Source organism: Taudactylus pleione, unplaced genomic scaffold, assembly GCF_031769625.1.
Source record: "Taudactylus pleione unplaced genomic scaffold, aTauple2 ptg000139l, whole genome shotgun sequence".
Taxonomy (NCBI): domain Eukaryota; kingdom Metazoa; phylum Chordata; class Amphibia; order Anura; family Myobatrachidae; genus Taudactylus; species Taudactylus pleione.
Genome location: NW_028284541.1, coordinates 4,676,098 through 4,689,131, shown reverse-complemented (window position 1 = coordinate 4,689,131; position 13,034 = coordinate 4,676,098). Strand labels below are relative to the sequence as shown.

Here is a 13,034-nt window from a genome sequence, read left to right as displayed (position 1 = left end):
ATCACAGCATCACGATCCTGATAGTGAAGAAATCTGGCAATAAAAGTACGCGGAGGGGCTCCAGGAGGCAACGCTCTGGTCGGTACACGGTGAGCCCGTTCTACTGCAAAGTGTGAAGTAAAGGCCTCCTGGCCATATGTTTCCAGCAGCCATTTTTCCAGAAATTCCTGCAGATTCGAGCCCTCCTCTTTTTCCGGTAGCCCCACAAATCTGACGTTGTTACTCCGAAGGCGCCCCTCCATATCCGACATCTTCTTATGCACCGTAGCCATCTGAGAATCCAAAGCAGCCACTTTTTCTTTTAACGGGGATACTGTATCCTCAAGTGTAGAAGTACATGTTTCCACCTCTCCCACTCTCTCCCGGACTCGTTGCAGATCATGATGGATTACAGATAGGTCAGACTGCACTTTGCCAATCTTGTCAGCGAGCCTTTTCTCAATGGCCATGACTGCATCCAGCACACTCTGCAAGGTAGCTACAGAGGAGTCCTCCGGTACAGTATCGGCAAGAGGAGACGCAGGAGGAGAACAGACATCCTGTTCATCTCGGGGCGGGGGCTGCGGCGTTGATGAGAATAACGCTCCAGCTTTGCTGCTGCAGCAGCATGATGCGTTTTCCCCATAATAAATAGGTGAGGCAGTATAGTAGTGTAAAATAGATAAATATCAGTATCAGCAGCACCAAGCACTATATCTGTATTAGGAGAAGCCACAGACTCAGTATACAGCCCAGCAAACAAAATGGCGACCAGCAGCACATCCAGCCCTCAGGAGAGAAAGGCACCCATACAGGAGATCAAGACAGCAGGCCGGGGCATCCAGTAGCAGGTAAGGCAGGGTGTCAAAGCCAGCCAGTAGGGAGAGTCCAGCAAGGCTGTATGTGGCAGCGTGTATAGCAGCACCGCACGGAGACACGGAGCCCGTCGGCGTCCCACGTGACCCGCCGTGGCTATTAGACCCACCGGAAAGTCTGCCTCTAAGGAGGCTGCAAATTGCTCCCAAACCCAGCGCAGCAGGTGCTCCAGGACCTCCGATGTCTGCCCAGTGCACTCTATTCCCGGGGCGCTGGAAACAGGAGGTGGTGCAGGATAATTACACTGGAGAGCTCACACCTGCATGTGCTACTCCATAGACGCCGTGGCCACGCCCCATACCAGCCTATGATTACATTGATGATACTATATAAACTTATTCAGATAGTAAGCACCATATAGTAGCCAAAATACCAGTACACGACTAACAGTACACAATTCTATCATAAAACTGAAATAACACCAAACCTATGCCAGTATTATAGTCATGATCGCACTACTAGTAATTTACCAACTGGGACCATGGGTACGCATTTTCTCATTTTCTTCCACCCTCACTGTGACAGCGGTCGCCCCTTCAGTGAGTACCATCCTGCCTCCCTCCTCCAAAACCAGGACATTTGTCGGGATGCCGGGTCTGATGCCCAAAAACCGGTACGATCTAGTGAAAACTGGAACATATAGCATCTATAGCTAAGGTGTCCATCAGAGGCAACCATTCCAACCTGTCTCCGAAGTTATCCTAATTCTAATGTTGGGTACTGTTTGAAGGTATATGAATGTTAGTATCACAGAAATGGAGGAATAGGAAAGGCAGTAAAAAAGAAGTACAGTATTACAAAATGTATGTCACGCTTGTATTATTTTGCTGGATTTGAATGTTTTTCTTTTCAAAAATTCTTAAAAGTAATAGTAAACTTCCATTAGAAAAGTGTGGCCTAATCATGGATTCACTCTTAACCGCACCCAGTTACAGTCATTGGGCCTGATTCTGAGTTGGATATACCTGCAGATACAGACACATCTTGCAGATTTCAGCATTCAGAAATATGGTACTGACAAGTAATTAAATGCAATGGGTGCAGGGTACACCTTGCTCCCATTGTAGATATGCCGCTGGATCATGGACTTGAATTTGGCTGTCTCTTAGAATCTTGGAATTTACTTTAAATACATTTATATTGAGACAGTTAAATTTTCGGATTTAAGATGTACAAGCCATATGATAGATTGGGTCAATTCCGTTTTCGATCGGTGCAACTGATCGGGCGAAATGCACCTCAGATGTATGGGCCCCTTTAGTTACCCAATGGTGTTTAAACACTCCTCCTGTGTCAGTAACCATTTGTGTACACTTTTGCATCTGCTTGAGTTTGCATTGCGGTGCTCTTTTCTGGATGCTATTAGTTAAATTATTCCAGTGTGTTCAACAATGTCACAGCATCTCTATACAGATCTCTATATTATGTACATGCTCAGTAATGTTTAACATAAGTGGTTTAACCAGCGTTGGGCTGTTTTTCTTCCCAATCATGTCAAAGGCCCATTCATTTCAGTAGGTATGTAATCTATGTGTAGAAACAACACTGAAAGCAATTGGCCATAAAAATGAATGGATCAAGCTTTATTGATGTGTGATAAAAACAGGATGAAGTCGGGATCTTTTTCTTTATTGCATTGGTGATACATTGTTTGGAGGAGTTATATCAATAAATGTTAAATATAAATGTTATTTTATTACTTTTTTTAGTATGATTGAATAGGGTCTTATGAGCAGCTTACCAATATACTGGTAACTGGTTTATGAAAGGGGACATGGTGGTAATATCTGCTTTACTGCTGCTGCTCCGTGATGGTACATGGAATAGGTAGTGACAGGCACTTCCATTGTTACACTGTATGTGGTGGCTGCTGAGCACTGCTCATATCCGAGGCACTGAAGCAATGGGGGACTGTGCCTTACTCTCTCTTTTGTACACACTCATGACTTATAGCTGGCTAGAAAACATCACAGAATTTCATGCAGATATGTAAAAGGGAAATAAAGAAGAACCTGTACAGATATTACATAAATGTAGAATGTTCATTTATATGTTTGTTCTGGAAGCATGTTTCATGTGTAAAGCCCCGTATATACGTACGTACATGTGTAAAGCCCCGTACATACCGGACAATTACTTTGAACGATAACAATATCTGTGAACGATATATCGTTCAAATCGTCCAGTGTGTGCACTTACCGTAAAACGATGCGCGCTCCTGCGGATCAATAATATCCCCAGTCATCTGTACATGCAGTCCAATCCCCCCCCTTCCCCATCTATGCCGTCGTTGCTGATGCCGGGCCCGCTCCGTACACACATCGTCCAGTGTGTACGGGGCTTTTGTTACAGTATTGCTGAGTCACCAATATATTATAATTAATTTTCAGGAAGTATATTTAGTAAAAAGGAAGGCGATGAGTTTGCATTTTCATTTGCATCAAAGTCTCCACAAGCATCTGATGAAGAAAAAGATGGCTTTGGCTTTATGTTACCATTTGGAAAAGAGCCGAAAACTCCCAAGGACTCTTTTGAACCTTCACAAAGTAAGCCAAAGTTCTCATTCTTTTAGTTTCACCTTCTGCAGTTTGTTGTCTAAAGGTTTGTACACGCGGTATGATGTAGGTAACCATCCAATCGCGTTAACGATTTCCCTTGAACTCCTGAACACTCACGGACAAACGATCTTGTGCATACACATGGAGCGATTGTACAAACGATTTAGATGGGTCATTAATGACTGCAAATCGTTAACGATGTATTGTTTGGCAGCAAACAACCTCACGATGCATCTTCTGTCTCCCCGCTGGCTAGCACAAAATGGTGGAGAGGAGTGGCCAGGAAAAGTGACAACAAATCGATTTGTTGTTCTAATCGGTTGAAAACGGCAGTATCGTTTAAAAAATCGTACCTTTACAGTTGAAATATTATTGTATGGGTTATATCACATAAAAGTATTCAAACAGATCAATTTTATTTAAAATGGTTCCTTTTAAATATGTGTGTAGTTAGCTTTTGACACTAGTTATTGTAGCTTTGCAAATACACATTTTCCTCTGAATTATGAAATCAGTATTCACTTTTGCAATGTAATGTTTTGTGTCACAGACAAGCAATGCTTTTAATAAATATTGCCTGGTTATACATATTATGGACCAATGATATATATTATTTTAAATGGTATACTTTGGGCTATATGACACACTGGTCCATAGAGTCCAGTAGTTCTACATGTGCCAGCATGCCTATACACTTTAGCCTTAATAGGTCTTGCTGAGATCTGTAGTTTGCAAGCACAAAAATAACATTCTTTTGACCATTTCTATCATACCACACCCACTGCCCATTGGTGTGAGTAGAGCGTTGGTGTTATCACCAGGAGATCAGTTTTTCCTAGGGGATAGGGTACCTAGGAAATGAAGCTCTATGCCAAATAGGCTAGCGTTGTAATGACATTATGGTAGGGGAACCCTATGATGTGTACTATAGTGCCCCAAGCACAGACCATCAAATTCTGGTGCTGGTAGTCTCATTTTCAGGGGGACTCCACATGGTTTATTCACTGCAAAAATACCTGTACTTGCCTAGACTGTGTGAGCGCTAGTGCTGGTGACACCTTGCAGGATATGGCCATATTTATTTAAAATGTATTTATTTTTATAAACATGCCTAAAACACACTTTAATGGGGCAAGCCATCAGCACCCAAAACAATAGAATATTGCATCCTTAGAATCTTGGAAATTACTTTAAATACATGTATTGAGACAGTTCAATTTTCTGATTTAAATTGTACAAGCCATTCAGATTTTTTAAAACCTTACATTAAGGTTAGTTACCCAATGGTGTTTAAATGATGTTCATGTGTCCATAACCATGCACTTTTGCATCTGGTTGAGTTATGGTTGAAGTGCACTTTTTGTCGCAGCACTTGAATAAATCTATTGATCTCTATTTTTATTATGAACATACTCACTAGGATGTAACACAAGTGGTTTAACCAGCGTTGGGCTGTTTTGCTTCCCAATCATGTCAATGGCCCATTTCATTGGGTTTGTAGTGAGCTGTACGTAGAAACTTCTCTGAAAGTAATAGGCCCATATGAATGAAAGGCTGAAGCTTTATTAAAGCGTGATAAATGCAGGATGAAGTCAGGGTTTTTTTCTTTAATAAATTGGTGACTCATTGTTTGGGGAGTTATTTCAATAAATGTTAAACAACAGTGCTATTTTGTGTGATAGAATAGGGTCTTATGGGCGGCTTACCGATATACTGGTGGCTGGTTTGGGGAAGAGGTACATGGTGTTAGTATTGGCTTCACTGTGGTTGCTTCGAGATGATACATGGAATAGGTAGTGACGGGGACTTCCATAGTTACACTGAGCACTTCTCATATCCCAGGCACTGAAGCAATGGTGGACTGTGCTTTTCTCTCTCTTTTGTACACACTCATGACTTATATCTGGCTAGAATATATCACTGAATTTCATGCAGACATGTAAAAAAAGGAAATATAGAAGAAACTGTACAGCTATTACATAAATGTAGCATGTTAATTTATAGGTGTGTTCAAAAAATTGTGTTTCATGTGTAATGTACAGTATTGCTGAGTCACCAGTGCATTATAATTCATTTTCAGGAAGTATATTTGCATTTCCATTTTCATCAAAGTCTCCACAAGCGTCTGATGAAGAAAAAGATGACTTTCGCTTTATGTTACCATTTGGAAAAGAGCTGAAAACTCCCAAGGACTCCTTTGAATCTTCACAAAGTAAAATGAAGTTCTCATTCTTTTAGTTTCATATTTATTCTGCAGTTTGTTGTCTAACAGTTGAAATATTATTTTATGGGTTATATTACATAAAAGTATTCAAACAGATTCATTTTATTTAAAATGGTCCCTTTAAATATGTGTGCAGTTAGCTTTTGACACTAGTTATTGTAGCTTTGCAAATACACATTTTCTTCTAAATGATCAAATCAGTATTCAGTTTTGCAATGTAATGTTTTGTGTCTCAGATAAGCAATGCATTTAATAAATATTTCTTGTTATACAAATTATGTAACAATGATATATATTATTTTAAATTGTTAATTGTGGACTATACAACACACTGGTCCTTAGAGTCCAGTAGTTCTACAAGTGCCAGCAAGCCCAGGGGCAAACACTGTTTTTTTACAAGGGGGTTTCCACACACACATACATACTGTGTGTGTATGTGTATATGACTATGTATATATATATATATTATATTATATATAGAGATTAGGCCTCAGACTGCACACCCTGAACATATATATATATATATATATATATATATAATTGGAGGTGCTACAATTAATATATACACAAGAATAAATACAAGTGCACAACTCCAAATTAATTGATTATATACAAATAAATACATTTTTGCAGTAAATAGAGGTTTTTGGCATAATCTTGGCCAAGGTTATGGGCCTACCCACCACATCCGGGTAACCTCTGTAGGGTAGGTCCCTAACATACTAGGGTTCAAATCCAGAGCACAGGACACCCCCAAACTAGCCCAACTAAGCCACCCCATGGCACCGCAATCCAGGGGGACTCGTGCCTCAAAAATTAACCAAAGCTGCACTACACAATCTAAATATTTGCAGGACTTACCTATATTTTGCCTCTGACTGGTGTGCATATTACAATGCCAAACTCCATGCTCCTTTGTCACACCTTGACAAAGGAGCCACAGAGCCCCAAAACGTTGGATACCTTTTGTGACAACATTTAATACATTTTGCTTTACACCAGCCTCAGAGTGCCACAATTTATTTGTTTTTTTTTTAATACATAATTATATATATATATATATATATATATATATATATATATATATATATATATATATTATACACACACACACATTGTCACACTAACCTTACACACACATACTGTACATTACACACACATATACCTTGCAGCAGCTGCGGGTTGTAGACCCGATACGGATGGGACATGGCAGGCTGGCACCATGTCATTAGGCCCCTCTGTCTAGCAACAAAATGCTGCGGTTCGCTGGTCAGTTGGGGGGCGGAGCCAAATGTTGCTATTCTAATGGAATCACGTCATATTGGCTCTGCCTCCTCCTGATTGACCTGCGAATTGAAGCATTTTGCCGTGAGAGGGTTGGAACTTAAGAATATGGTGCCTGATCTCCAGTCTGTCAGGGGGCTTTCTGGGTACTCAGAAATCCCCCCTACATGCGCTAATGAAGCCTATACACGTTTGCCTTAACAGATCTTGCTGGGATCTGAAGTTTGCAAGCAACTTTTTTGACCATTTGTATTACACCACTCCCACTGCCCATGTCTGTGGGAAGAGCGTCGGCGTTGTCACCAGGAACCTAGATCTTCCTAGGGATGCAGCTTGCATATTTTATTTTGTGGTCCCGATTATCTTAGGAAGTTCAGCTCTATGCCGAACAGACTAGGGTTGGAATGACATTATGGTAGGGGGACCCTATGCTGCATGTTCCCCTGCTATAGTGCCTCCAGCCCAGACTGTCAAGACATAGTGCTGGCGACACTTTGGAGGATGGAGCCATATTTTAAAAAAATATATTTATTTTTATAAACACTCCTAAAACACGATGGAATGGGACAAGCCACTGGTGATGTGTGGGATTTAAACCACCGACACATGGGAGACAGGTTAGTTTCTCATCCTTCAAATATCCATTTATTACATCTTGCGATTTGGAGAATAAACATGCATTGATCTACATTGATTTATAAGATGCTGGGGCCATAGCAAACAGTCAGATTATAGCCATCATGTCTATAACGCATCCTCGTAAATGATATACTAAATTTCCTATGGGCAACACCACCACTTTTCTTTATTTTGGAGACAGTTTATAAACTGGTTTTTGGAACTCCTAAGCTTATTATACATTTATTTACATCGCCGGGACATTTCTGGTAATTGAACCCTGTGCATGAGTACAGGACTCTATTTACAATAACTGTGATTCTTTAGTTCCTTTACTTAATCACAAACACTTTTATTTATTTGACATCAGTTGTATATAATGAAATATAAAAGCACTGACTATATATATATATATATATATATATAATTATATACACAGTTGAATCACATTATTATGACCACCAGCTAATAGCCAGTGTGCAGCACGGACAGCAGCTAGATGGGATGGGAGTCACTCAATAAGGTGCTGATAGGTTGGCACAGGTATCTGGAGCCATGCTGACTGCAGTGCATCCCACAGCTGCTGGAGGGTGCGTGGTGCAGTATCCATAGAGCGAACACAATGATCGAAGTGGTCCCACAGATGCTCAATTGGGTTCAAGTCCGTGTAATTAGGTGGCCACAGGAGTTCTTTGAAGTCTTGGTCGTGCTCGTCCAACCACTTTTGGACATTTCTAGCCCTGTGACATGTCGCATTGTCTTGCTGGAAGATCCCATCCACCTCAGGGAAGACAATCAGCATGTATGGGTGTACGTAGTCTGCAAGGATGAATTCATAAAAAAATCAGTTGAGGGTGCCTTCCACATGGATGAGTGGGCCCAGAGAATGCCATGAAAACATTCACCAGACCATAACGCTGCCACCGCCAGCTTGTGTTCTTCCAGCAGTGGTTGCAAGGTGTTTGTTCTCCAATGTTTTCTCGTCTGATACGCCAACATCCATCCGTTCAATGAGGCAGAAAACATGGCTAAGGCAACCCTTCGCCAATCAGCGGAGGTCCAATTCCGATACATGCATGAAAATTGAAGCCTTTTCCGCCTATGCTCCTTCGTTAGCATAGTGTTATGATATCTAATGCCTACACCATGTGAAAAAGTCTAGAACCAGGCTAGTGAGATCTTCTGCCAATAACAACTGCCCATTGTTCCCTTAGAACTTGGATACGTTCACCGGTACTTAGGCGGCCGCCTGGACCGTTGGAATGGAGACTAAATCGTGGATAGTAGATATGAGAATAGAACCAGAACAGGAAGTGGTACACTATCGATGCGGCAAGAAGCTGGTTCAAGATGCTGTTGGTAGCAAATGTGGTATAGTTATAAGAATAGAAAAGGTGGCTTGAGGCCCATACTGAAGAGTCAAATAATTGATTTGGCTTTGAGAGCCATTATTGTGGCGGAGCCCGTGCTGACGAGAGGAAGATATTTAAGTTGGCTTTGAGAGCCGATGATGCGGCTTAGAGCCGATGCTGAAGAGTTAGACAATTGATTTGGCTTTGAGAGCCAATGTTGTGGCTTAGAATCCGTACTGAAGAGTTTGACAATTGATTTGGTTTGGAGAGCCGATGTTGTGGCTTGAGCACTGAACTAGATACAATACCCTGATAAATAGTACACAGATTTGAGTACGAGTTTATGTACAAGTTAGTGTACAAATTGGCATCCAAAGTCAGACACTACGAAAGTTTGAGTACAAGTTAGTGTACAAATTTGTGTACAAATTAGCATCCAAAGTCCTGACAGACAGTACATAGGTTTGAGTATACCAAAATAGATAAAGCGCTCCGTGGTATTGATATCTAGTCACTTCTAAATATATCTATATAACAGTCTAAATGATGTACTGGTGGGCAAGAACTTGAGGCTGGATGTTCAGGACTGGAGTCCTATTGGTATGGAAACAATCCAGTGGTCAAGTATAAGGTCCCCAATAGTAAGGTAATGTATATTTGTCCCAATGAGGATGACACAGTCTTATCGTAATACCACACTGGTAGGCAACAACTTGAGGCTGGGTGTTACCTGCAAATTATAATATAAATCAGGTGGGCAACATCTGTCGGCAGAGTGTTCGCACGTGCAGTCTTTTACGTGTTTACAATTAGGTCAGCAAAAACTGTAGGCAGGTTGTTGTTTTAAACCAAACGTGGTCTGGATGTTTAGGAATGCAGTCTCCTTCTCCTCCACTTTCCTCACCACCTCAGAAGAGGAACGTAGTATCAGAGTGACAGGTACACCAGAATGCAGTTTCATAAGGTAGGAATATGATGACTTACCTGACCTTGAAGTCTGCTGGTCCTGTGTCAGTCTGTGTCCACAATCACTGCATGTGGGTGTGTATGGGGAGACTATGTTGTAAGGATGACTAGGTAATCAATAATACAATGACTGTTTATTCAACAGTATTACAAAAGAAGTACCCTTTAAACAGGGATTGATTGTTAAAAGCACAAATAAGTATAGGTGAATGTCCAACGCGTTTCATCTCATTCTGAGACTTTTTCAAGGGCAAAATGGTGCTTGTACTATGGAACATCTTTTATATACATACACATACAGCCTCCTAATTGATAATGACCCCTGTCTGCCGGCGCCTCACTTCCGGTATTTTACTTCCGGGTTTTGTGCACCGCGTGTGTGAGGGGGAAATGGTAAAAGTCCCATAGCCTAATCCTCCTCCAATGGTACCCCCGTGTAGCGGTTTTATAATGAGATATAATTAATATCAGTATTTTTCAATAATACGTATATTGGGCCTGACTCTGCTTTGGCAATAGAGTAATACCGGGTACACACTAGACAATATGTTGTCCGATCCAGGCAGATCGCATGACATAGCGGGCACATCGTCTAGTGTGTACTGTTATGTCGCTGGCGATGTGTGCTCCCTCGCATCATCAACAACATCGCCCATTGGACGGTGACATCGTTAACGAGGGCCATGCCGCTTCATCGCTGCCGGCATCGGCAAGTGTGTACGCACCGGGTCCCATCGCTTATGAGGTTGGTACACAAAAGACATAGTCTAGTGTGTACAGACCTTAAGATATAGCAAGTAAATGTGAACCTGGACAAATGCAAGGGGTACAAATACATAAATTGTTTTGCATGTGGGATATATACTGGCTGCTTTTCCATGTAGCTCACAAATGCTGGCCAACTTTATTGTTACACTGCAATGTAAACTTCAGTTTGGACACACTCCTCCCAAATCTAAATCTCTCTGCACATTTTACATCTGCCCCACTTGCAGTGCAGCATGGTTTTACCAAGATGCACAGTTACTTGCTGCTATCTTACTCTATTCCCAAAGCTGAATCAGGCCCGTTGTTCCATTATACCGATGTATTAGATGTTTTATTTTGTTAATTACATGTCTTGATAATTATATTTACTCTGCCTCATCAGTATACTTATCATTTCATTAGCGCAGTTCCAACCTTGGTTTTCTTTCGTGTTGGTAGAAAATGTCATGCTCTGAGCAGGATACCTGTGAGAATGTGTCAGGATGACAACAGCCATGGCCACACTCACGGGAGTACATCTCTAAAGGGACCGGAATTCGTAGGAACCCTTACTTTTGCTCTTCACTTTTTTGTGCTGCTACACATAATAATATTATGGGCCCACAGAGAAGGGTGGCTGAGACTGGCATATATTGAGGGGAGAGGCATTGTGGATTGCATATTCCACTGCATGTTCGGTGGACTTCGGGTTCCACCACAAGCGCAAAGAGACTCACGGCACTGAGGTTCTCAGGCTGTAGTCTTTGTACAATGAAATTACGAAATGTTCTTGGCTGCGCCAGAACATGTCATGAGGAGGGGTGGTCCCAAACAAATAATCTTTGCTGAGCACTGCAGGTGGAAGAGCACAAAAAATGAGAGCAGGAAAGGAGTGTGTGCAAAGCAGGACTGTAACTAGGGCAGTGCGACCAGTACCATAGCACAGGGCACCGCAGGGCAGGGGGTGCTGTTTGGACCTGTCAATTTTCCTGTTTATTATCATTCTCATAGCTTCCTCTTCTTTTATCCCCAGCATCTCCTGACTTGCCCATCTCTTCCCTGGTCCTTCCCCATGAGGCCATGGACCTTTTTCAGGAGCACTATCTTATGTCCCTATTTATAAAATGGGTAGGGGGGGGGCGACGATGCTCTCTCTGGCACAGGGCACCAAAAAGTCTAGTTACTGCTCCGGATGCAAAGTCAGTGGCATCTATGTCTCTGTGCATGAGTTTTATATGCAATAGCCAGTAGACTAGAATAAAATGCAAAGCTTATGTATTTTTTCTAGTGGAGAGAGGAAAGATAGCAAGTGCAGGGCAAAAGAGAGAGGATGCGGAAAGGGGTAAGGCTAAAAGGGTGTGGTGAAAAGTGAGGGGCTAAAAAGTGGGGAAATGGGAGAGGCTAAATGGTGGTGGGGTAAAGGGGGGCCCTATCTGTCTAATTTATACTGGGCCTTACATTTTCTGACGGGAGATTTGAAAACAGCATTAGAACATACTGTATTTGTCCTATATCTTCACATACTTTCAAGTATTTGTAAAAAAAAAAAAACACTCAAATTTTAACCTGACAACACCATTATTATTATTATTATTATTATTATTATTATTATTATTATTATTATTATTATTATTATTATTATTATTATTATTACTCTTAAATTATTAAACTTTATGTATAGGGTGCCACAAGTGGTCCACAGCACTGTACAGAGAGCAAAACAATAAGACAGTACTGGGTAAAACAGTACAGTACAGAGAACAGTTCAATACAGTTGACAAGTAATTAATAGCACTACAACTCTCAACACAGCCACTGATGCAAGGGGTGCAATGGAAATTTATGCTGAAACCTGCACCTATTAGTGTGGGTGCAGATAATAGGTCTAGGTCATCTGAAAGAACTAAAAGAATGAAGGAGTGGAGTTAAGGGGCAAAGAGCCCAAGGAGGAGATGTAGAGTGTAGCTGGTGTAGGTAATGAGAACAGGAGGGAGGAGGACCTTGCTCATGGAACTTAATAGTCTAAAGGAAAAGGGGGAGACAAATGGAAGACATAAGGAGTGAGCAAGTGTACAGGGAGCTAAGGGCAGGAGTGGGAGATTTGGGAGTTGTAAGAGGTTGAGGCAGACTACATGCTGCCATGATTAAGTGGTGGATGGATATGCTTTTATGAACAGGTGGGTTTTCAATGCTTGCTTGAAGCATTGCAGGCTGGGGAATAGTCTGATGAAATGAGGGAGATTGCTCCAATGGCAGCATGGAAGAAATCTTGGATTCTTGAGTGTGATGTGGTAACTAGAGGGGAGGTATGGCAGCGGTCATTGGCCGACCAGGGATGGTGGAATGAGGTTGGAGATGTAGGGCAGCAGAGTTGAAGAGTGCCTTGTAGGTGATGGTGAGGAATGAAGGGCTTGACAGAGATGGTAGACA

The 13,034-nt window shown here is 41.6% G+C and overlaps 1 protein-coding gene across 1 annotated transcript in view; it reads left to right on the top strand.

Moving 5' to 3' along the window:
- CUNH14orf39 (chromosome unknown C14orf39 homolog) overlaps positions 1-3,427 on the top strand; it is a 213,958-nt gene extending 210,531 nt beyond the window's left edge. The window contains exon 19 of the mRNA XM_088473763.1: positions 3,246-3,427. Coding sequence (XP_088329889.1) covers positions 3,246-3,427 — 182 coding nt within the window. The remainder of the gene's footprint in view (positions 1-3,245) is intronic.
- The last annotated feature ends 9,607 nt before the right edge of the window (positions 3,428-13,034 follow it).